We start from the raw sequence: 24,622 nt of genomic DNA on the forward strand, positions 1-24,622 counted from the left end.
ATGTGCTTCTGAACCCGGAGTTTTCAGGCTCCTATTTTTTGCTTATATTAGTTTCTTGAAAGAAAAGCACTATGTACTTAATACTATTTTTATAAGATAAATTCAGTATTGTTATAAAGGTGTTGCATTTATTATTTACATTATAAAGGAGGGCAGGAGGTAATCATCAACAGGTAGGGCACGCGCCTGGTTTCAGTTCTTGGCACCATATGACTCCCAACATCACCAGGGTGGCTCAGATAGCCCTTGCACTCTGCAGGGCTGAGCAGCAGTACTCACTTCTGTGCTTCAACAATGGCTGGATTGGCTGTGGGAGCCAGGACTCAACTAAGCTTAGAAGGCTCCTATCCCAACCCATAAGCAGCCAGGGTGGCTAAAGTGTTTGAAGAGTTTGTCAGCATGGAGCATGTCATGAGCACTGTAAAAGCAGTTAGCTGAGTTTTCATTTTGGCTCCCAGTTAGTATTTGTGCCCAAGAGGTTTGTTTTTGTGGTTGTTTTTTTAGTACTTAGGCATTCCATTCTTCTCTTGAGGAATATGTTTTCTCTAGCTTTGGTCCTGAAAGCAGACTTTTTCCAATAATTAGTGTAAGAATGGAATTACATTTGTTAGAGTTTTGTTTTCTTTTGGGGAGGGGCCACACCCAGTAGCCCTCAGGGGTTACTCGTGGCTCTGCATTCAGAAATCACTCCAGGCAGTGGCAGCCTCTGGGGACCTTAAGACATGTCTGGGATCTAACCTTAGTCTGCTGCATGCTGCATGTAAGGCAAATGCCCTACCTGCTGTGCTATCAGTCCAACCCCTCTAGGAGAGTTTTCTAATAGCTTTTGTTGTTTTGTTTGGGGATCATTAGCTGGAAATGGATTGGATCACAATTGACTGTGCTTACTCTGATTTTATGCTCAGGGATCACTCTTGGCAGTGCTCAAAGTTCAAATGTGCTACTTGAGATTGAACCATGATGGTTATGTGCAAGATAAACCCAATCCTTTCTATAATTTCTCTGGCACCGCATAACAAAAATTAGACTCGTTTTCATGTGACAAAGTGACAATGACTTCCTTAGATTCTTAATATTTTGAGATCTTTTTCTTGCCCTACCAAAATTAAAATTAGAGCATTAAGTTTTTAAAGTGAATGTTCTGGCCAAGCTTTTTATAGTTCTATGTTTTTTTTTTTTTTTTTTTTTTTTTTTTTTGGTTTTTGGGCCACACCCTGGGACGCTCAGGGGTTACTCCTGGCTATGCGCTCAGAAGTTGCTCCTGGCTTCTTGGGGGACCATATGGGACGCCGGGGGATCGAACCGCGGTCCGTCCTAGGCTAGCGCAGGCAAGGCAGGCACCTTACCTCCAGCGCCACCGCCCGGCCCCCCTATGTTTTTTTTTTTTAATGGAAACTTTTATTCATGTTTTATGTATCAGTATGTGCTTGAGTACTGAAAATGTGTTAACTTTCTTTGCTCCAGGTTTTCTCCTGTTTCATAGTCAACCAGAACAATGTTCTACGCACATTTTGTCCTCAGCAAAAGGGGGCCTCTGGCCAAAATTTGGCTGGCGGCCCATTGGGATAAGAAGCTTACCAAAGCCCATGTGTTCGAGTGTAACTTAGAGAGCAGTGTGGAAAGTATCATCTCACCAAAGGTAAGTTTTATATTGATCAGTAAATGCTTTCTTTTCCATTTGATAGTTATGCTGAACTCTGTGTCGGCAATTTTGGTCAACATATTTATATTGGAAGCAAAAAAAATATCCCAGAAGGTATTTAGACTTTCCATTTGATAGTCTTTTCCCATTAAAAATTCTTTTCATATATAGATATTTTCATGTTCTCATTTTAATAGCAGGTAAGCATCAAGTTAAATGTGCCAATATTTTATACTTCACCTGCTAGATGCTTTTATACTCAAACATGTATGGGTTTTCTAATTTAGTATTTAATAAAATATGGATCAATTAGGAAAGTTGCAGTAGAATATATCTAGTCTATTGTATCCATATCATTTGCTTCATTACTTCTTCCCAGCCTGCTCTATATCTTAAAAATGCCAAGACTTTTTATCATCGCAGAACTTCTTCATGTGTTCCCTTAAATACTGAAGTGTTATTCCTAGAAGTCTCCAATCTTTGTATATACCTTACTTACTGCTTTGTTTCTAGGTATTTTTACTTTTCCTGAAATTTTTTTTGCCACTGTAATTTGCAGCTGTGGCTTTCATATATATTCATGAATATATGAGTAATATATAATAATATAACATGAATAGTAGTGGGTTGTGCTGACAGGAAAGGACCTTTAAAACAGGCGTTGGCATTAAGTGGATTAATCACAAAGAAGTCTACTTCTTAAGCATATTGCATACATTTATGTATTAAAGATTCTTGGGCCTTGTTATAGGAATACATAGCTATTCTATTTTGAAAATATTCCAGATTACAATTTTCTGAAGCAGCTTTGGGAGTTAAATAAGAATCTTTCATTATTGTTTAGGGAAAGAAGAGGGGCTCTCAAAGCAATAAAGTGGGGTGTAGCAGAGATTTGCTCAGAAGAGTTAAGTGGTGTTTGTTGTATATGTTGTTGGTGGATAAGTAAAAGTTTGCCTTTTAAATAATCTTTTGTTGATGGAATCTTGATTTGTTTTGGAATTGATGTTATTTAAAAGCATTTTCCATATTTTTGATGTAGTATGGACATGATAACATTACTAAGATGAAAACTTCAGGAAATATCCTTTCACATTTATAAACTTTAGTACTTTGGTTTGTTTTCTATTGTATGTTTACATTGCATGGGGTGAGTTGGCTATCCCCTGTGACGCTCAGGGGTTACTCCTGGCTATGCACTCAGAAATCGCTCCTGGCTTAGGGGGCTATATGGGATGCCCGGGGGTCCATCCTGGGTCAGCCGTGTGCAAGGCAAGTACTCTACCGCTCCAACCCCGGCATTGCTTTTTTTTTTAATGGCAAGCCTATTCAGAAAAGCTTTGTTTATAGCTCTGCTTTATTTAATAGCTGAATTATTGTACAGCATCATAGTCATGCAGTCGCAAAATTTAAATACATGAAAATGGAAACAATCTTGTGAGATCATTTGCGTATTCATAAATTCACTTATAGAAATAACAAGAATGTATGATTATGAGGGAGTTGTTCTAGATAGTTATGCTTACTCTTTGTAAATTTGCCAGTTCACACATTCTGATTGCACTATTGATACTCCTGCGAATGCACTACATTACTTCCAGATATCTCTGAATTCCAAAACATGTTTTACCAAATTTGTATAAAGGCTTATCAATCTGGTGATCTGTCTTTTTATGGTTGTGCATGATTTCATTCACTAATGCCATTTTGTGGGAGAATTGTAAGAATTTTTAAGTAAAAAAATGTATTTCTGTACAACACAACCATTAAAAGTTGTGGTTCCAATAGTTTGCTTATCCTGAATGTAGATCTCACTACAAAACAGTACTTTTTTATGCACACTCGAGAAAACTTGTTTGTGTATACAGTGTGTCTACTAAGTACAGCACGAGGTAACACAGGTTTATTTCTACTTTAAAAAATTGGTAAATGTTGCTTACTACTTTCCTTAAGTATTTTGTCAATATTGATGTGTAGGGATGTAATTGGTCGGCCAGATTACATATTTCTAATATGAATTAATTTTTTTTCTGAAGAAATTCTGCTAGTGAGCAATCTGGCCAAATTCTGAGAGCATATTTTCTACTTTTTAATATATATGTTTCCTGAGAATTAGTGAATGGGGAAAGGGAACATTACAAATGTTGTGATGTACAACTTTTCTTGAAACTGGCGCACATAGGTAGGTATTTTTTAATGTTCATAAGCAAATATTAAGGGTATTTAATTAGCAAATGTTGCGGGTGTTTTTACAGGATATCATTTTTTTTTTAATACCTGCACGGTACTTTGTCCATTGTCAGGAATGTCACAAAAGAGTATGTCGTGTTAAAACTAAATGACAGCAAAACAAGGCTTATTGTTTGGAAATAATGTAAAAGAACATAGATTTTTGTGAGGGAAGAAAAATGTACACATTTCTATGTGTTTGTATTTAAGTGATTGTTATGATTGTGATAGAATGTAAAGTATTCCTACTGGATGAACCTAAAATTATATAATTATTTTATTGGTGTGGGGGCCACATCTGGTGGTGATCAGGGTTAATTCCTTGCTGTACTTGGGAACCATCCCTGGTACCAGGGACCAAACCTGAATTGGCTGCATGCAAGCAAGGCAAGTGCCCCTACCCACTGTAATGTTGCTTTGACTTCCTTACTTGCAGTTTCCTTCCTTTCCTTCCTCTCCCTCCCTTCTTCCTTCCCTCCCTCCCTTTTCCAACTGCATATGGGACGCCGGGGGATCGAACCGCGGTCCGTCTCCTAGGCTAGCGCAGGTAAGGCAGGCACCTTACCTCGAGCGCCACCGCCCGGCCCCCATTCCTCGTTTTTTTGCCCTTGATCCCCTCCGTCTTTTTTTCCCTTGCTCTGAAACAGCCATCTGCAGAACTTTACCTGGATAGTCAAACTCTTAATATCAAATGAGTAGGGATTACTCATTTCAAAGCTAAATTCTTAGCCAAAATAAAGTGGGCCAAAGAGAGAATCCAGTGCCTAAGGGTTTGATTCTTGGCATCCCATATGGTCCCCCAAGCACTCCCAGGTATAATTACAGAGTGCAGGGCCAGGAGTAGCCCCTGAGCATTCTAGGTATGGTCAAAAACCAAAGGGAAAAGAAAAAAGAGATGGGCTCATTGCCATCAGAATTTCTTCCTTCAAGTGTACCAACAGAAAATGCCTCCCAGTTGCACTTTGGGTTACTGGCTATTACTGCCTCTGATCTTTGTGTGCCCTCCTAGGGATTCTCCCCCACTGTGGAAAGCCTTTTAAAAGTTGATTATTCTGGGGACTGGAAGGATAGCACAGTGGTAGGGTGCTTGCCTTGTACACAGCTGACCCAGGACTGACCTGGGTTTGACCCCCGTGTCCCATATGGTCCTAGCCAGGAGTAACCTAACCCCTGGGTGTGGCCTAAAAAAGTTAATTATTCTGGACAAAACAATGACCCCTTCGTGCACTCAAGATTGATTTTAAGGGGTTTTGTTTGTTTTTATTTAGGTGAAATGACACATTTATTCGTTAGTGGGTTTCAGGCATTACATTGTTTCAACTTCCAATTTCTTCATATGCGTCTTCTTCCCTCCACCCCTATTTTCCTCCAACTGATCAGCCTGCTGCTTTCTACCATATGAATTATCCCCCCCACACCATGCTGATAGGGTTTCCTATATGACGCTTCACCTTTCAGCACCAACTCCTCCCAGTTGAATGCTTCCCCTTGCCATAGACATTGCCCTCGCCCTATCCTATCCTTCAGCCCCTCTAATATTAGTCAGGTTGTTTTCTACAGAAGACCAGTTCTGGTGTTCTTTGTTTTCACTTTCCAGGCATTCCTTATTTTGTTAAGTTTCTTTGTATTCCATATATAAGAAAGGTCATTCTATGTCGGCTTCTTTCCCTCTGGCTAACTTTACTCAGCCTTTCTTTTTCCAGGTTCCTCCATGTTGCAACATGCTATGCGATTTATCTTATGTCCAAGTTCTATTCCATTGTGTCTATGTACCATAGTCTTTATCCAGTCCTGCACACGTGGGTTGCTTCCAGATTTGGACTATTACAGCTAGGGCTGCAAGGAACATAGGGGTGTAAATGTCTTTTTGTTTTGTTTTGTTTTGTTTTTGTTTTGGGGCCAGACCCGGCTGTGCTCAGGGGTTACTCCTGGCTATCTGCTCAGAAATAGCTCCTGGCAGGCACGGGGGACCATAGGGGACGTGGGAATTTGAACCAACCACCTTGGACCCAGCATTGGCTGCTTGCAAGGCAAACACTGCTGTGCTATCTCTCCAGCCCCAGGTGTAAATGTCTTTAAACTTTCTTATATCCATTCTAAGAGTAGATTCCTTTCTAATAGGAATGATGTTTTGGGTTTTTGGGTGGGGGCACACCTGGCATACCTGGGATCATACCTGGGTCTGTTACAGGTCAGCCTACTGTGAGGTAGATGCCCTACCACTGTGCTATCACTCTGACCACAGCAGTAATGTCTTAATTGGGAATTTATATCAGGACTCATACTCTGTTCTAGATTTGATCACATTTATTTTATAGCAGTAAACCTCATTTTATGCTATACATCAAGTGAATTATATAGTCAAAAGTCATTATGTAATGTTAATGTATATTTTAATGTTAAAATGTTTAATGTTAAAATATACTGTTCTACAAGTAACAAAATACTCATCATAATTTAAACTTTAAGCAGATGTTTAACAACTCTTTGCTACCTTGGAATTTGGAGGGAATTTTCTCCAGTTGGAGGAATTCTGTTTTGATTGGGTATTGTTCCTCTTTTTTCAACTGTCTTTATCCTGACCTGCATAAGTCAAAAACAAAACAGGCCGAAGGATGTACATTTTATGGTGAAGAAGGTGAGGAAACTATCTTGGTTAAATTGATTTCCAGTTTATGTCAATGAAAAACTTGGGTAAGAAATAAAATTGATGATTACTGTGTGGTATGTCAAGTTAATAACAACAAATAAAAGGAAAAATTGCCTATAACTTTCACAAAAATCAGGCTCAGATGTGATTTCCTTACAATTAACTTCTATTAGATTAATGTATATATTTATTCGCAGGTAAAGATGGCACTCCGAACATCAGGACATCTGTTGCTGGGAGTAGTTCGAATCTATCACAGAAAAGCCAAATATCTCCTTGCAGACTGTAATGAAGCATTCATTAAGATAAAGATGGCTTTTCGGCCAGGTATCGTGGAACTTTTTGTATAAACTTTCTCATACCCATTCTAAGAGTAGATTCTTATAGTAATAATTAAATTAATGAGAGTCCTGGATTGAGGAGGAGGAGGATAGATGGAGAGTGAGGCCTTTCTCTGCCAGCCCGGGAGCCTGCATCTACTTCCAGTTGGCGAATCTCAGAATTCAGGGTAGCCGTGAGGAAATGATCCACAATAGTCAGTAGAAGTCAGGAGATAACCAACTTTATTAATAAGGCCCTAGCCACCATGTGTGGCTTCTACGCTAACCTTTTAAGCAGGATCCATAAGCAGCCCTGTAGCTCTACCCGTTTCTGCATGCTCTCTCCTTGTCACTTCCTCAGGCTTCTGCTGTGAATCCCCTCATATCCCTAGGCAGCCCCTTTGTTACCTTCCATAGACCCCCTCCCAGAAATGGGCTGGTTTTACCTTCAGGTAAGATTAACATTTTGCCCTGGGAGGGGGTGACAGATTCACTCCTAATAAGAATAAATGTTTTGGGTTACTCCTATCTCTGTTCTCAGAAATCGGTCCTGGCAGGCTTGGGACCATATGGGATACCAGGGATTAAACCTTGGTCTGTCGCAGGTCAGCCACCTACAAATTTCAAAATCATTGAAATTTCTTATTTTCATTAGATATCAGCATGCTTTATTTTCATTGTATTATAAGAAACTTGGCAAAGAAAGAAATAGGACAGGCTCAGAAAGGTAATAAAGAAAATCCACTTTCTATTTGTTATATTATGAAAACATACCCTTTTTGGTTCTTTCTTTGGGGCTGCCCCATTTTCTTTTAAGCCTCTTTCCAGCAGCCCAATAAAACTGTCAGGTTGAAAAGACGAAGACAGGTGCATTGTTGTTGTTGTTGTTGTTGTTTTATGTAATAATAGCTCAGAACAGAAAAATTCTTGTTATTTTTTTCTAAGAAATTTTTGTGTATTCTAAAAATCAAACTATGAGGGCCAGAGCCACATGCAGCTCATCATTAACCTCTGGCACCTTATCTCCCTGTACAGCCATCAAGTGTAGTCTGAGCTCTGCTGGGTGTGCTCTCACTCCCAATATATGTCAAACTACTGCTTTACCTGGGGTTTTGGTTTTTGTGAACTCTTCTCTGTGATACCCCTGGACAGTGATCCAGAGCCGAACCATACAGTGCTGCTGATTGAACTTAATTTAGTTCTTCTGCATTTTGGCATCTGCTATAGCCCTTTGAACCTCTCCCACTTGAAATCAAGTTGCATTTCAATTGTTGAGACCTGTAGTTTCTGTTGCTTATTAGCTAATTTGATAGTAAAACATATTTAATCTTGTGGCCATACTTAAAATACAAAGGTATTCATCTGAATTATATAACCTGTAACTTTAACAGCATTTGGTGAAATTTTATTCTAGTTAAAATGCTTTATAAGAGACTGGAGCAGTACAGCAGGTAGGATGTTTGCCTTGCATGTAGCCAATCCAGGTTCAATCCCTGGCATCATCCCATATACTCCACTGAGCCTACCAGGAGTAATTCCTGAACTCAAAACCAGGAATAACAACCCCAGAGCACCATCCCCCCCCCCCCCCAAAAGAATGACTTTATAAGAGAAGTTTTTGAGACCTGAGATTTTTCTTTAGAAACTGTTTGTGGCCAGAAGGGCCATCAGTTTTGCATGCTGGGGGCCTTGATCTAATCCCCAGCAGTGAGTGTATCCTCCCTTTTAGTCACCCAAGCCTTCCAAAAAAGCCCTCAAAAATGAGTCAGTCATTAGCTATAATATTTATGTGGTTTCTTCTAAGTGCTTTCTATTTAATAATATTGTTTGGGGGCCCAGAGCGATAGTACAGCGGGTAGGGTGTATGCCTTGCATGCAGCCGACCCAGGTTCAATCCCCAGCATCCTGTGTGGTCCCCCATCCTGTGTCTCCCCACCCTCAGCCTGCCAGAAATATTTCTGAGTGCAGAACTAGGATGGAACTATTGAGGGCCGTCAGGTGTGACCCCCCCAAATTAAAAAGAATGTATTCTTATGTAGAGCAATGCATATTATAGACAGCTTGAAAAATACAAACTTCTGGGCCGAGAGATAGGAGGGAGGTAGGCGTTTGCCTTTCATGCAGGATGGTGGTTCTAATCCGGCATCCCATATGGTTCCCCGTGCCTGCCAGGAGTGATTTCTGAGCATGGAGCCAGGATTGACCCCTGAGCACAGCCGAGTGTGACCCAAAAACCAAAAGAAAAAAAAAGAAAAATACAAACTTCTAACATTTGGGATCATCATCATTAAATATTTTGCTTACTTAGAAAACTTAGTATTTATATTCTATTTAAAAATAGAATGTTTGATCAGTAGAATGCTTAGACAATTCAGGAAGTAATATTTATTTTAAGCCCTTATGATTCCTTTGTAATCTGTGTGACTTAGCCTTAGGCCTTCAAGTTTGCCTTTTCTTTTCCAGGTGTTGTTGACTTGCCTGAGGAAAATCGAGAAGCTGCTTACAATGCTATTACTTTACCAGAAGAATTTCATGACTTTGATCAGCCACTGCCTGACTTAGAGTATGTTTAGTTTTTCTTGTTTTGTTTCCAGAGTTCAGCAAACTATATGAAGCAAATTAATTGCTTCATGATTGGGGTGTGGGAGGGCCACAACCTTGGTGTGCTTTATAATTTTTATTCAGAGGCATCTTTTCATTACCTTCATTACCTACTGTTGGTCTGTTTCTTGACCAATCTAAACTCAGTCACAATTTTAGTTTAATAAAAAAGAGGCACTTTTTTATTAGGAGTTAGAATTGTTACCATAATCATAGATTTAAGGCTAGAAAGTTGAGAAAGTAGAATACAATTATTGTTTTGTTTAATCTTACCCTGAGCCTTAGCAGTACAACTCTTACCTAGTGCAGTGGATAGATTGCTTACCTTAGACAGATTGATTGCAGCTGACTTATGTTGGATCCCTGGCATCCCATATGAAATCCTGAGCACAGCTGGTTATGACCCAAAAACCAAGAAAGGAAAAATAAATACAACTATTACCATGGTAGGCATGAGATTATAATGTTATAAGTGATTGGATTGCACAATTGACTATTAAGAAAAAATCATTTTTTTACATAGTTCTGCTTTTTAAAATATCTGTGACTCCTAATTAAAGTCAATTTGTTTTTGTTTTTGAGTTTGTCAATTGATGTGAGGCACTCTAGTTGCTTTGTTTTCTGCTCTCCTGCCACATTTTTAGACTTAAATTATAGAAATACTTTTCATAGCCATTGGTATTATAAGCCCCATGTAAGCAAATTTATGTCGATAACAGTTCCAGCTTTATTTTATCTTATTTGCCACTTTGCCTTCTCTCTGTTATCTCAGAAAAGAACTGATAGCTTATTTCATCCATATGTATATTTGTGTATATTTCTCTTTAGATGTAACATCCGTAGGGGCTGGAGCTATTTCATCTTACTTTATTTTCAGTATTAATTTTTTGTTGATGTTTTATAAAGTTAAGTACAAATTAACTTTGAAGTGGCTTTGATTCTTCTTAGTATTTGAGGTTTCAAAGCTTGGGTGAGTTTATATGTATTTTTTCTTTTACACAGAATAAATACTTATGGTATTGTAAATACTTATGGTTTAGACTTGAGACTAAAATATATTTAAAATTCATTTAAAGTGACATCGATGTGGCCCAGCAGTTCAGCCTTAACCAGAGTAGAGTGGAAGAGATAACCATGAGAGAAGAAGTTGGGAACATCAGTATCCTACAAGAAAATGACTTTGGTAAAGAGAAATAAATCATTAACTTCCGGCTGCGATGATATGATCACTATGGTAGTTACACTGCCAATAATTTGAAAAAAAGGAAGTGTGCCACTTTAATGATAGCTGTAAAGTAAAAATTTTATCTAAAGCTTCTTTATCAAGAAAAGAATGTATTCCTTACCGGTATATAGAGCGCCATTTATTTGAATGCATCAACAGAAGTCTCTGCTACTGCTCACTCTTAAGCTAATCCCTTTGGGCACTTGCATTTTATACCTATTATCTTCTCATCAAAACAGTCTATGTTGGTTAATATGATCTAACATACATATATAATTTGACTTAATATATCTAAATTTATATTTAAATTTGCTAGTCATGCTTCAGAATCAGTTTATAAAATATAGATACTAAAGATTTAAAACTTAAACTAGATGATCAACTTTAATTTGCAGATTAGACATAATCAATAGCTGTTTCCTTTTGTAACCGTAATGTTTCAGATAATGATTAAACTTTGTTTAGGTGACTTTGGCATGGATGATCGTGAGATAATGAGAGAAGGCAGCGCTTTTGAGGATGATGACATGTTGGTGAGCACTAGTGCTTCTAACCTCCTGTTAGAGCCTGAACAGAGCACCAGCAATTTGAATGAGAAAATTAACCACTTAGAATATGAAGACCAGTATAAGGATGACAATTTTGGAGAAGGAAATGATGGTGGCATATTAGGTAGGTCACTAGTATTCTAACAATCTTTTTCAGTGGAAGGAATTACAGTGTTAGAGATGGAATTGGCCTGGTGTGGAAGACAGGAACACTACCACCACAGAACCACAACTCTGTAGCCTTGGGTCCTGTTTTCAGATGAGTTAATAATTCTAATTTGTGGACAACAGATCAGTGAAAGTTTTCTATGAAACCTAAATATTTTGTTAAAAGGCTCTCTCAGTTTTTATTTGCTTGTAAAACGTTTATTCAGGGGTGTTGTGGAGATAGTATAGCAGATAGGACATTTGTCTTGCACGCAGGATTTGTGCAAGATCAGCCAGGATTTGATCTCCAGCACCAGATATAGTTCTGTAACCCAACAGAAGTGATTTATGAGCACAGAGCCAGGAGTAACCCCTGAGGAAAGCCTGGCGCGCCGCCCCCCCCCAAAAAAAAAAAACCATAGAACACAAACCTGCTGTTGGGTTTATATATTAAAAACTTGAACTAAAAATATGAACTAAGAAAACTTTTCTCCATAATTCACTGTTTATACTTGATGTTCTTAAAGATAGACTCAAACTTTTTTTTTCTCGAAAGATAACTAAGTTCTATTCCATTTCAGATGACAAACTTATTAGTAACAATGACGGTGGTATCTTTGATGATCCTCCTGCCCTGTCTGAGACAGGGGTCATGTTACCTGAACAGCCTACACATGATGATATGGATGAAGATGACAATGTATCAAGTAAGCATTTTGTGATCTGATAACTTAAAATTTAAAACTGTGGACTAAATAAAATAAAACCTTGGAACTTCTAGTGGATAAAAGGTGGTTAAAAGGTGGTTTTCTGGAAGCAATGGAGTTTCTTTTTTGTTTGTTTTGGGGCCACACCGGTGACACTCCTGGCAATGGGCTCAGAAATTGTCCCTGGCTTGGGGGACTATATGGGCTGCTTGGGGATCTATCTGCGGTCTGTTGTAGGTTAGCGCTTGCAAGGCAGACGCCTTACCACAAGCGCCACTGCTCTGGCCCCTGAAGTTTCTTTCATATACTTTGAAGCTTCTGAAACAGCCCAACCCCACCAGTTGTAAATACATTGCATTTGTATACCTTTCATGACCAGGTTTCTTTCATTTCAGTGGGTGGACCTGATAGTCCTGATTCTGTGGATCCTGTTGAACCAATGCCAACTATGGCTGATCAGACAACACTTGTTCCAAATGAGGAAGAAGCCTTTGCTTTAGAACCCATTGATATCACTGGTAAGCAAACAGATTCTTTTTGACTTGTAAAATTAAAACATAACTAGTTTTAGTTCTTCTCCACTGATCTCTGCTGCCGTTTGAGATGACTAATCTTCAATCTCCCCGATCATTTGTGTGTCAAATTACTGGAATGAAAAGTATAGAACAAGCTTTCTGTTGATATATCTTAACAGGCTAATTTTAAGGTTTCCAAAATGCTGTTACTTTCTTCCCTAGTTATAGAATCTACAACAAACTAGTATCTGGGAAAACCTACTGTTAATTTTTTAAAGCTTTATCAAATAGTCTTTCTTCCCCTTTTTGTAGTAAGAAACATGGCCTTTGTAGTTCATTGGATAAGGGTTGTAATTTGAGTTTCCGTTTGGATGGATGGAAATTTCTAGATGATTTGTGTTTGTAATGTGGTAGATATGTTATAAGTCAAAAAAGAATTTGTAGAATAATATTAGCTGTTAAAAATGTTCTTAAAATTTGTTCAAAAGTTCTAACATGGGCCTGTAGTCTAGCAGGTAGAGTGCTTGCTTTGCACATAGCTAACCTAGGTTCTAACCTTAAACCTTGAATTTTTTCTATTTTATTTAAAGAAAATGCTTGACATAGTTGACCATAATACATTTGTTTCCAGATGAGTGAATTTTTAATTACATGAATATAGTACAGTATTGCATGTGACAAAATGAAATTTTGAGGAATTTATTTAGCTCCATGAACTTTTCTGTCTTGTTATGTTTGGGGCCAAGTCCCTGCACTGTATGTGGGAATCACTCCCACTGGTGCAGGAGATTATACTCTCAGGCCAGGGAAATGGAATCCAAGTCCTCACATGAGCTTGTGTTCTATTACAGAGCCGCATTCCTTGCCTTTAAGTAGGGCTTCCTAACTGTCACATCTAGATTTAACTTTTCTACTTAAAAAGTTTTAGTTGCACTCAATCTATATACTAAGAATTGTGTAACTGGTTTCAAGTGAGAAAGGAAAGGACACAGTAGTACAGCAGCCAGTTGGTCACTTGCCTTGAATGCTACCAACCTGGGTTCAATTCCTGGCATTTCATACAATTCATCACCCATCTCTTTGTCTCAGCCCCCAGCACTGCCAGTAGTAATTCTGATTGCAGAGCCAGGAGTAGCCCTGGAGTATCACCAGCATGACCCAAATAAAACCCCCAAAAGAAAGCTAGTTGGGAAAGGGATTGTGGTGCTTAGAAGCTGTTCTTTGCTCCAAGCTTAGGCAAAGATTTAAGGAAGGCCTCCACATGCAAAGTATGCATTGAACCCAATGATCTCACTCTTTCTAGACTGAACTCAACTTTTCTGATAGGACACTCAGCAAATAAGTAACAGAATCCTGGACTTTTCGCACTTCTCTAATGTAGTGATATTTTCCATGTTTGCAGCACCGAACTACATATAATACATAACTATGATTTTGCATGTCCTTGCTGCAGATTTTGATGACTATTGTATGCCAATCTCTGTTCTTAATGATGCTTGGGGAATTCATAAATGATTCTGCTCTCAAGAGGCTTAACTTTACTAAGTCTGTAGAAAACCAGAGGATATGAGTCTGGACCTTGTAACCGTTGTGTTTCATGCTGGTACCTTATTTTCTTTCACCTTCCTAGTCAAAGAAACAAAAGCCAAGCGGAAGAGGAAGCTAATTGTTGACAGCGTTAAAGAGTTGGATAGCAAGACAATTCGAGCCCAACTTAGTGATTATTCTGATATTGTTACGACTTTGGATCTGGCACCACCCACCAAGAAGCTGATGATGTGGAAAGAAACTGGAGGAGTGGAAAAACTCTTCTCTTTACCTGCTCAGCCTTTGTGGAATAACAGACTACTGAAGGTAAAAGAGTTTTCTGAGTTTTCACCTACATAAAACATTCTTCATTTTTTTTTCTTGGAATCATACTATGACTTAATCTCTGAAAATAATGAGTGCCTCCTACCTGTAGCTTCAAAGGAGTTGTAATATATTCCTTCCATCAAATCCTTATGACAAAACTGTTGAAGTGTATTACAGTACAGCCTCTTGTACTCCAAATCTGCTTTATTTGTTTGTTTTTGGGCCATACCCAGTGGCACTCAGAAGTTACTCCTGGCAGGCTCAGGGGACTATATAGGATGCTACAGATCAAATCTGGGTCATTTGCATATAAGGTAAATGCCCTTACCTGCTTTGCTATCAGATGTTCTGACCCCCATATATGCATTTATTTTTAATTATAATTTTTTTTGAGGGTGAAACGCGTGTAGTCTGGCAGTCTTCTACCTAGTATGGCCCTCCCTGCCGGCTAGAACTGCCTTGTTTTTATTGAGTACAGAGATCACCCTTGGGGTAAACCCTCCCAGGTTTACAACTACATAAGACAATTTTTGTTTTAGGTAGCATAAGGTGTAACCCAACAGCTGCCCCTTTTTGTTCAAAAAATTGAAGGCCATGTTCTATTGTTCTCTGCTAGAGGCAGGAATCCCAGATCAGAATTCGCAAAAGTGGTTAGTTTGCATAGGCACAGTAAAACTTGGCTGTAATAGCATCAAACTTTAAACTGTATACATCATTCTCAAAACAATCAGCTTTTTCCATATCTTCACATCTCACAACACTTCATAGACCTCTCTGAACAGAAACATTAGAACCTTTCTGCATATACTTATTAGAAAATTCTTAAACATTCTTATACCAAGCACTGTGATACAAGTCTAGAACATCCGAGTTCCTTCTTATAAATTACATTAAACAAAAATCACAAGAACATTTCCACAGATATATACAGTTTGAAAATTAGCTTGCTCTAAAACATTCTTATAATGAGCACTGTTAATAATAGTGTATAGTATTCAAGTTCCTTTTCCATCTTCTGTGGACAAAGAGATCAGAACATTTTTGCAGACATAATTTGAGAATAAGTTGCTATGTAAGATACACAATAAAATATAGCAATTGAGAAAGATTCACTAGGATAGCTGAGAACTTTCAAAACTCTTAACATGCATTTCCCCAGAATTGTGCAAATAAATATTAAAGCACTAATGTTAGATACAAATTTTTCTGTTTGCAATGGGGCTTAGAACAAAACAATAAGATCCATACAGATAAAACACAAATTAACCAGTGTGAATAGATAGAGTCAAGAAATTGAACCAAAGTTAAGATGCTGGAAGTTCTGAAAAACAGCTCCTTTATTGGTCTTCAGCTGGCCTTGGATCTTACATCTTCTCAATCTTCACCTTCTGTGTTAGGCTGCCAAGGTCATCTGGGTTGTGGAGAATCAACTCCAAGGAGATTTCTTTCTGGCTTTTTTTTCCCAGTCATTGACCTCTATTTGCAGTTTGGGAGGCCATGGTCTCCTCGGGGCGGGGCTCCAAATTTTCTGCGCCCCCCCCCTTTATTTCTAGTGTATGTCCTGCCTGAAGGAGCTTCCACGATGTTCAGAACAGATGCCACGTGTGTTCTGGGCTCTCCATTCTCAGTCCAGCTCAAGAAAGCCTGACAAGCCACCCTAAGGCCAAAGCTCTCACCATTGTTGCAGTTTTCTTCTTGGGTTTAGGGTTCAAGTCAGTCCAAGGTTTGGGCACCAGTTGTAAAATCACCTGACACTGTCTCCCAGCCCAGGCGAATGAGTCTGAATCAGGGTGATTCAGGGTGTGCAAGAAATAATCCAAAACAGGCTCAGAGTGAAACATGTAGCCTGGCAGTCCTCTACCTGGTATAGCCCTCAATTATAATTTTTTAAGGTACTTTTTGGCTCCAATGTTGGATGATACTAATTTCTCCACAATAATATGATTTTGATTTTTGACAATGCTTTTTGCTCATATGTCCTTTTCTGCTCAATAATGTATTGGACCATTTCAAAACCGTGTTCTTTGGCATCTATCTGATGAGTGAAGTAGCAGTACTCTTAAGCTATTCTGTATAAGGTTGAAATAATTGGGCTTTATAAGGTATTTTATATCCAAAAATAACTGCTGTTTATTAAAAGCAAAGTCATAATAATTTGGAAGATGAGTCTAAGATTTTTATTTTTTGGTTTAGTGGTAGACCTGAAGTACTCTCCAAAATTTCAGGTGTCAGATACACAGTGTATGTCTCCACTCAATTGAGTTTTTTTGTTTGGTTTTGGTTTTGGAGCCACATTGAGTGATGCTCAAGGGTTACTCCTTCTGGTGGTGCTCTAGGAACTTTATATGCCAGGGTTTGAACCTGGGTCTGCTTATGATAAGCAAGCGCCTTACCCACTGTACTATCTCGCCAGCCCCACTTGAGTATATTATGTGATTAAAATAATAGTCTGCACGGCGGTAGGGCGTTTGCCTTGCAAGCAGCCTACCCAGGACCAACATTGGTTTGAATCCCAGCATCCCAAATAGTCCCCCATGTGCCTGCTAGGAGTGATTTCTGAGCACAGAGCCAAGGAATAACACCTGAGTGCCGCTGGGTGTGGCAACAAAACAAACAAAAACATGATCTGTTAAAATGACTGTATGATCTGAGGGTTGTGGGAGGCTACCAAGTAGGGCTTCAGACCCAGGGTTACTCAGCCTCACTTTGCAGACCCGAAGATTTACCAATTGGGCCCTGTAATGCTGTCCTGCTTGGGTGTGATGATCTGGAGACAACCAGAGCTATACCTAGGGGTTCTCAAGAAGTGGGGATTGAACTCTAGGCGTTGGCATGCAAGGCATGTGCTCAAAAACCCTTTGAGCTATGTTCTTGGTCCTGATTATGTATATAATTTTAAGTAAGGGAGAGTACAGATTAGGTTGAGTTTTAAATATATGAATATGGAAAAAAACTACAGTGAAATAAGTTTAAAATATGAGTTATCTCTTAAGTTCTAAAACAATGAATTAAAATATTTTAAACTTTTTTAATTTTGCAGTTATAATTTAAAAACCAACTTTAAGATAGAACAAGGAGTGACTATGACTCAATAGTAATTGAAATCATACTGAATATATATATACAAATGAATGTATTTATTATGATATACATAAATGATTGCATTTACTTATTAGGATTTACAAAACATTGCAATGGTGAATTTTTTATAGTTATTTATAATTGGAGTTTTCTTTAAAATTTTTTTAATAGCTCTTCACACGCTGTCTTACACCACTAGTACCTGAAGACCTTAGGAAAAGGAGGAAAGGTGGAGAAGCTGATAATTTGGATGAATTCCTCAAAGAATTTGAAAATCCAGAAGTTCCCAGAGAGGAGCAGCAGCAGCAGCAGCAGCATCAACAGCGTGATATTATTGGTCTGTTATATTGGGATCGGTCTCATCTGGCTTTAGCAGTATATTGTCAGATACATTCATACATACATTACCAGATAAAATTAGTAATATAGAAATGTATACTCCAGTTTTTTGACAGGAAATTCTAACTTACTATAAGAAACTTTGTGTTTCTAGAAAGATTCAAAGGTTAGAAGTGATCATTTACTGAAGTATTGGCTGGTATTGGACTGACTGAAGGTGGGACTCTCTGTGGAAATACAATTTTACTTGGCCTTCATAAAGAGATCAAGTACCCATTCTCGACAGATTATTAAAACTAAATGGCTCCGAAATACTATTACAAAAATATGTCCTAAATCTATTCTTCTTGTACTTTTATTGCAGATGAACCCATTTTGGAAGAGCCAAGTCGTCTCCAGGAGTCGGTGATGGAGACCAGCAGGACAAACTTGGACGAGTCAGCGATGCCTCCTCCACCACCTCAGGGAGTAAAGCGGAAAGCAGGACAGATCGACCCAGAGCCTGTGATACCTGTAAGTGAGCGAATTTCTCCATCAAAATGGTGTGTTCAGATAATCATTTTAGGTGCCTAACAGAAGCAAGTAGTGGTTAAGAATACTGCTGTCACAGAACTTGGTTCAAAATGAAAGGACGTGGTTCGAGAGGGAAAAAGTGGTATCTGAGCACTTAAAACATAAGGTGCCTTCACAGGGAAAAATATTTTAGAACTTCTTTATCTTTGAGACTCTTTTTTGAGTAAAGGCTTAAGAGAGTCAGTGTCCATGGCTGATGAATGTAGATGATTGGTTTTGAACTTGGATTTTTTTTTCTTCCAGTTTTCAAATGTTAGTGCAGGACTAATCCCACGATTCTAGATAAAATAAGAAAAAGCAGTCTATTTAGGACTGGTGAATGCTAAATACTGAAAACGTGCATTTTAAATAAAATTATTTGCTGATCAAAAGAAAATTTTCACTCTGAAAATATGGAATGGAAGACCAGAGAGCTATCTCTGCCTGCAGGAGGCCTAGGTTTAATCAAGTACCCTGGAACTTAATAACCGAGAATTGTCCCAAGCACTGCCTGATGGGAAGCGAATTCCATTGTTTTCTTGTCTATGTAATTTAAGTGATGCTTCAGTGAACATAAGTGCAAGTATCTGGGATGAGAGTGATTTTGTTTCCTTTAGGTAAATACTGAAACATGAAACTGCTAGATCATACAGTTTTGTATGTGGGTCTCCCTTAGAACCTAGAACCATGGTTTGTATTTATTTTGTTTTGTTGATTCAGTTTAAAATTAGTTTACAGAAGTATAAATATTTCTGCTTTTGGAAAGTCCATTCTGTGTTCCATAATGGTAGCTTCAGTTTACATTCCTACCCAGTAGTACACACGTGTTCCTTTTGATATTATTTTAATTGGTGTCAGGATAAAGTTTATTTGTATTTTCAAATGATTGCTTGAATGATCATTCCTAATGATGTTTTTATGTACCTGTTGACCATGTGGATGTTTCAGGGAAATGGCTGTTCAGTTTTTTACTACTTCTGCCCATTCTTTGAGTGGTTTTTATGCTCTTGAGTTGTATTTATTAATCCCTTAATAATATTAGCTAGAAAATATTTTTTCTCCTATTAAAAATACAAATTTTTCAAGGTAAGTTGCTTTTTCATTTTCTGGTTCCTTTTCCCAGAAACTATTTAGTCTTATATAGCTCATGTTTTTTCTTTTCTTACCTTTACTTCTGATGTCAGTGTTTTTTAAATGTCTGGTTAGCCCGTTGTATTTTTTCCTAACTTTATGCTTTGAATTCATTTTGAGTTGATTGTCTATGAAAGAGATCATTTTCCTACTGGCCTTTATTGTTAAATAAATGACTGATTTTTGGGGGACTTATTCCTGGGCTCTTTGTTCCAGGTTCTTCTAGCTAATTATTTTTTTTGTTTCTTTTTATTTTATTTTGGAGCCACACCTGGTAGTGCACTAAGTTACTCCTGAACCATATGGAATGCTGGGGACAGGATCGAACCCGTGATGGCCATATGGCCATATGCAGGGCAAGCACCCTACCCTCTGTGCTATTACTCGGGCCTACTAGATTATTCTTCAGCAGATATCTCTGTGCTCCAGTACCAGGCAGTGAGAGGACTGTTTTATAAAATAAAATAATCAGAATATACTTGTCAGATTGCTGGGGGAAGGGCTAAAGTGATTACAATAGGGAGAGCTCTTGTCTTGCACAGGGCCAATATGGTTCTATCACAGCTTTCTGTATGGACCTTGATGTACTAACAGGTGTGGTTCCTGAGCACTGAGCCAAAGTAGTTCACATACAACAGAAAATTAAAATTGAGTAAAAATGAAAAGCAGGGCTTTAGAATCCATCTGTCTTAAATCTACAAGAGGGAGTTTTTGGGTTTTTTTTTTTTATTATTATTTTGTTTTGTTTTGGGTCACACCCAGCAGTGTTCGGGGGTTACTCCTGGCTCTACGCTCAGGGGACCATTTGGGATGCCAGGATTCGAACCACTGTCCTTCTGCATGCAAGGCAAACGCTTTGCCTCCATGCTATCTCTCCAGTCCTAAGAGGGAGATTTTTAGCAACCTTAAGCAAAAGGTCATTCTGCCTCAAGAGAGATTGACCAAATATTTTGTGAATTTTAAGGAATTTCCTGTACCCCCTGGTATGAGGCAATCATCTGCATGTTTCTGTCAGAACTCTCACGTGTGGAATGAGATAAAGTTGAGTGGGTAGCATTAGTGCCAATTTTCTGGTGATGGTTCCTTACTTTATTAAGGACAGAGTGGATATAGAGATGAACTTGGGGAAATAATCTCTGTATTACTTGACACTTTTTAACACAAAATAACGATTTTTTTAAAGCTATGTTATATAATCATTTGTAATGCTGGTTTAATGATACCAGGCTGATTAGTATTAAGGTTTTTTGGTTTGTTTGTTTGTTTGTTTGTTTGTTAGAGTTCATAGATGTTTTTAGTATTTTCTGTTTTTGGTTTTTAATGTTTGCAAATTCCTCCTGTATAAACTTTAATGCAAATCAGCTCTTTTTGTTCTAGGGTTATACAGCTGATTCATTTATTTTTGTAAACTATTACTTTATTATGAATTTTTGCATTGTTAAAATTGGCTTGTTCTTATTATCTTAAGCCTCAGCAAGTAGAAACAATGGAAATTCCTCCTGTGGAGCTGCCCCCAGAAGAGCCTACAAATATCTGTCAGTTAATTCCAGAGTTAGAGCTTCTGCCAGAAAAAGAGAAGGAAAAGGAAAAGGAAAAAGAAGAGGAGGAAGAGGAAGAGGTAAGAAACTAGAAAAGATTGGAGGAATGAATTTTCATTCCAGGTTTCACAAAAATCTTCAGCTTTTTAAAAACCTTTTTCTATTTAAAATAACAGACATTGAACATCAAAGAGTGAAAATTATCTGACAAAATTAAATCAGTCTGATGCTCTAAATGAGTGGGTTTTGGCCCTAATACCAACCCACAAAAATTTCTTGCCAGTGCAAGAAACAGGTTTTGCTGCTGTGGTATTTAGCCGCCAGTCTGCAGTAGTTCGAAGGATTGGAAAGCATTGCTCCAGTTCACTGTTGCAAGTATCAACATTGTATTATACTGTATAGCTCATTGCTTTCCTTAAGGGATATGGGACTGACCTTTCTGTTATTGCTATGGTTCTTATTAATACATCAGCAGCAGAAAAATAGCATTCTTGAGATTATCACTTAATAGCCTCCAGCTTAAGATCAGATGACTAAGCATTTGCCATTGCTTTGGCTTTGTTTTAATCAAAAGTAGTATATGATGAGTGAGTGTTGGAATGACTTTTCTTTTTTTTTTTTTTTAAAAAAAAGTAGGAGTGGGGGCCAGCAAGATAATTCAGTAAGTTAAAGATACCCTACCAAGAATAGCCCCATCCTGTAAATACCACTAAATGTAGCCTACCAAAACTTTGAAATGCTTTAGGCATTTTCCTGGGGCACATTTTCCCCTGGGTTTTGGGGTGGTTTTATTTTTTTCTTCATCTTGGGTGTTTTGGGTTCCCCCCCCCCCTTTGCTTATCAATATTATTAAGACCCAAAATCTATTGGTTCTATTAAGTACTGTGTTTACATTTTTATTATGTTTTGGGGACCATACCTAGTAGCGGTCAGGATCTACTCCCTACCTCTACATGGTAGATCATGTGGTGCTAAGAATCAAACTTGGGCTGCATAAAGCTGGCATCTGCTTAGCCCATGGAGTTATCTGTGTTTATGCCTTTAAATATCAAATGTCTTTCTTGTTGCTTTGGAGCTGGTAAAAGAGGGGAATTAGGTTTGGGCCATGTCCAGGATACTCAGCTTGCTCCTGCCTCTGCACAGAAGACCATAAAGGGTGCCTGTCAAGCTCCCTATTCAGCACACCAGCAATGACAGTTTGGTTTGGGGGTTTGTTTTGTGTTTTGTTTGTTTGTTTGTTTTTGGATTTTTGGGTCACACCTGGCGGTGCTCAGGGGTTACTCCTGGGTTACTCAGGGGTTACTCCTGTGCACAGAAATTGCTCCTAGCAGGCACAGGGCATCATAGGAGATGCCAGGAATTGAACCGGGGTCCATCTGGGGTTGGACACGTGCAAGGCAAATGCCCTACTGCTGTGCTATCAATCTGTCCCACTGACCATTTGTTTTTAAGGTACTGTGAAAACAAGTACTACTGTGCTAGTCTGCATGTTCTTGAAACTGGTCCAGAATGACCAGTTTATATTTATATATATTTATATATGACCAGTTATATTTCAGAATATAAATCATGTTATGAACAGTGACAATGCTGATTTATATTCCAGAATAAATTTCTTACCAACTAACAGTAATAATAAAGCATGCTTCCTGGACTACGTTCTTTAAAAGTTATGGACTCATAATGTAGAATCATATTCACATGTTAACTTATAGATAAGACTATTTTGTAACTTTAATTTGTAACTAGTTGCAAATTAAATTTTACATGGCATTGGGTACATTTGTTAGAATGTTATTTTTCTGTTTTCTTAAATTCAGGATGAAGATGCAACAGGAGGTGATCAAGATCAAGAAGAAAGAAGATGGAATAAGAGAACTCAGCAAATGCTTCATGGTCTTCAGGTATACTGGTTTTACAGAAGGGATGTGATGTGGTCAGGCTGCTACCTCAAAAAATAGAGTTAGTGCTGTAACCAGTTAAGTTAGACAAGAATAAGCCCTGGAAGCATCCCAGGGAGCATTCTCACATAGTTATCCCTGCCAGCAGAACTTCGAGATGCTTTTATGTCTGTCTGATGAAAGATTGTTCCATAGTATCGATTGATACCATGTATCAGCTACTAAAGATGCTCTTTATCTCTGGCTCTTAATCAGACAGAGATGAGTTATCAGTGAAGTAACAAGTTAGTTACCCAATGTTTCCTAAAATTAAAAGGCTCCTTGTAAGAACAATGAAGATTTGAATGTTATTTTTGGAACAGCTTTGCTTATTTCTTGAGCCTTTTGTTTTACATTAGACCAAATAGCCCTTTACATTATGTGTTAATGTAAAAATCACATATTCAAAAAAGTTCATTCCAGTGCCCCAATAGACCAACCATATCATCTATTTTTTCCAATGTGCATCTTTTTAAAATAACTCTAGGTGCAGGGATAGAGCTATAAGAATTAGTCTGTAGTACAGATTACGTTCATTTAATTCTCTTTCTTATTTCAGCGAGCTCTTGCTAAAACTGGAGCAGAGTCTATAAGTTTGCTTGAGTTGTGTCGAAACACAAACCGAAAGCAAGCTGCCGCAAAGTTCTACAGCTTCTTGGTTCTAAAAAAGCAACAAGCCATTGAGCTGACCCAGGAAGAACCATACAGTGACATCATTGCAGCTCCTGGACCAAGATTCCACATTATTTGAGCAAATGGAAGCATTATAGCTAGTGTTCATTTCACTAGTGTGTACAAATTGCCCCCATGTGTAGGGCACATAAAACCCTTTAAAAAAGTTTAGATTTTTGTCTGTACAAAGTCACTGCGTTTTTCTTTTATCTTTTTTTTTTCTCAAGTGTTGTATCAGTTTCATCTTAAGGGAATATGCTTATGTGGATTGTTCACAAAGAAAAACAGGTACCCCCTGGGACAAAATTTTTTTAACAGTTTAGGAGCAACAGTTCAGAAGCATTGTGCAATATTGGCACATATAATGTTGTGTGGCAGTCAAAAGTTTGGGTGGTTTTTTTATATTTTGGTTTTTGGGTCACACCCGGTGGCTCTCGGGTTTCTCCTGGCTCTGCACTCAGAAATCGTTCCTGGCAGGCATGGTGGGGACCATATGGGATGCCAAATTCCAACCACCATCTGTCCTGGATCGGCTGTGTGCAAGGCAACCGGCCTACCGCTGTGTTATCTCTCCGGCTCCAAGTTTGGGTTTCCTTTACCGCATTGGCAAGGGGGAAAATGACATCATAAGAACTATGCTGTGAGTCTGACAGACATTTTTTTCCTCTTAACACCGGAGATCTTGGTAACTGTGCTTAGGGAAAGTATCCCAAACAACAGTGGTCCTCTTGAAATACGTTTTTAAAGTATAATTCCATGTTGACATCAGAAGTTGGGGGTGGGATAAGTGAAATTATAACTGATATCCTTCAACTACAGTTGACTTGATTTTAAATTGTTCTATTTTATAAATCATTCCATTTGAAACTTTATAATTAATATTGCAGTCCTGAATACTGTTATATTAAAGCTCTAAAAATGAGCAAGTAATGAC

At 38.2% G+C, this 24,622-nt stretch overlaps 1 protein-coding gene across 1 annotated transcript in view; it reads left to right on the forward strand.

Moving 5' to 3' along the window:
* Positions 1 to 23,910, forward strand: part of RAD21 (RAD21 cohesin complex component) — a 31,497-nt gene extending 7,587 nt beyond the window's left edge. Inside the window, exons 2-14 of the mRNA XM_049773556.1 lie at positions 1,465 to 1,639; positions 6,716 to 6,845; positions 9,302 to 9,401; positions 10,516 to 10,622; positions 11,130 to 11,336; positions 11,941 to 12,066; positions 12,462 to 12,584; positions 14,212 to 14,435; positions 17,688 to 17,853; positions 18,220 to 18,368; positions 21,007 to 21,156; positions 22,897 to 22,980; positions 23,576 to 23,910. Coding sequence (XP_049629513.1) covers positions 1,496 to 1,639; positions 6,716 to 6,845; positions 9,302 to 9,401; positions 10,516 to 10,622; positions 11,130 to 11,336; positions 11,941 to 12,066; positions 12,462 to 12,584; positions 14,212 to 14,435; positions 17,688 to 17,853; positions 18,220 to 18,368; positions 21,007 to 21,156; positions 22,897 to 22,980; positions 23,576 to 23,767 — 1,902 coding nt within the window. The 5' untranslated portion in view covers positions 1,465 to 1,495 and the 3' untranslated portion in view covers positions 23,768 to 23,910. The remainder of the gene's footprint in view (positions 1 to 1,464; positions 1,640 to 6,715; positions 6,846 to 9,301; positions 9,402 to 10,515; positions 10,623 to 11,129; positions 11,337 to 11,940; positions 12,067 to 12,461; positions 12,585 to 14,211; positions 14,436 to 17,687; positions 17,854 to 18,219; positions 18,369 to 21,006; positions 21,157 to 22,896; positions 22,981 to 23,575) is intronic.
* The last annotated feature ends 712 nt before the right edge of the window (positions 23,911 to 24,622 follow it).

The sequence above is a fragment of the Suncus etruscus genome, chromosome 5 (genome assembly GCF_024139225.1).
Source record: "Suncus etruscus isolate mSunEtr1 chromosome 5, mSunEtr1.pri.cur, whole genome shotgun sequence".
Lineage (NCBI taxonomy): Eukaryota > Metazoa > Chordata > Mammalia > Eulipotyphla > Soricidae > Suncus > Suncus etruscus.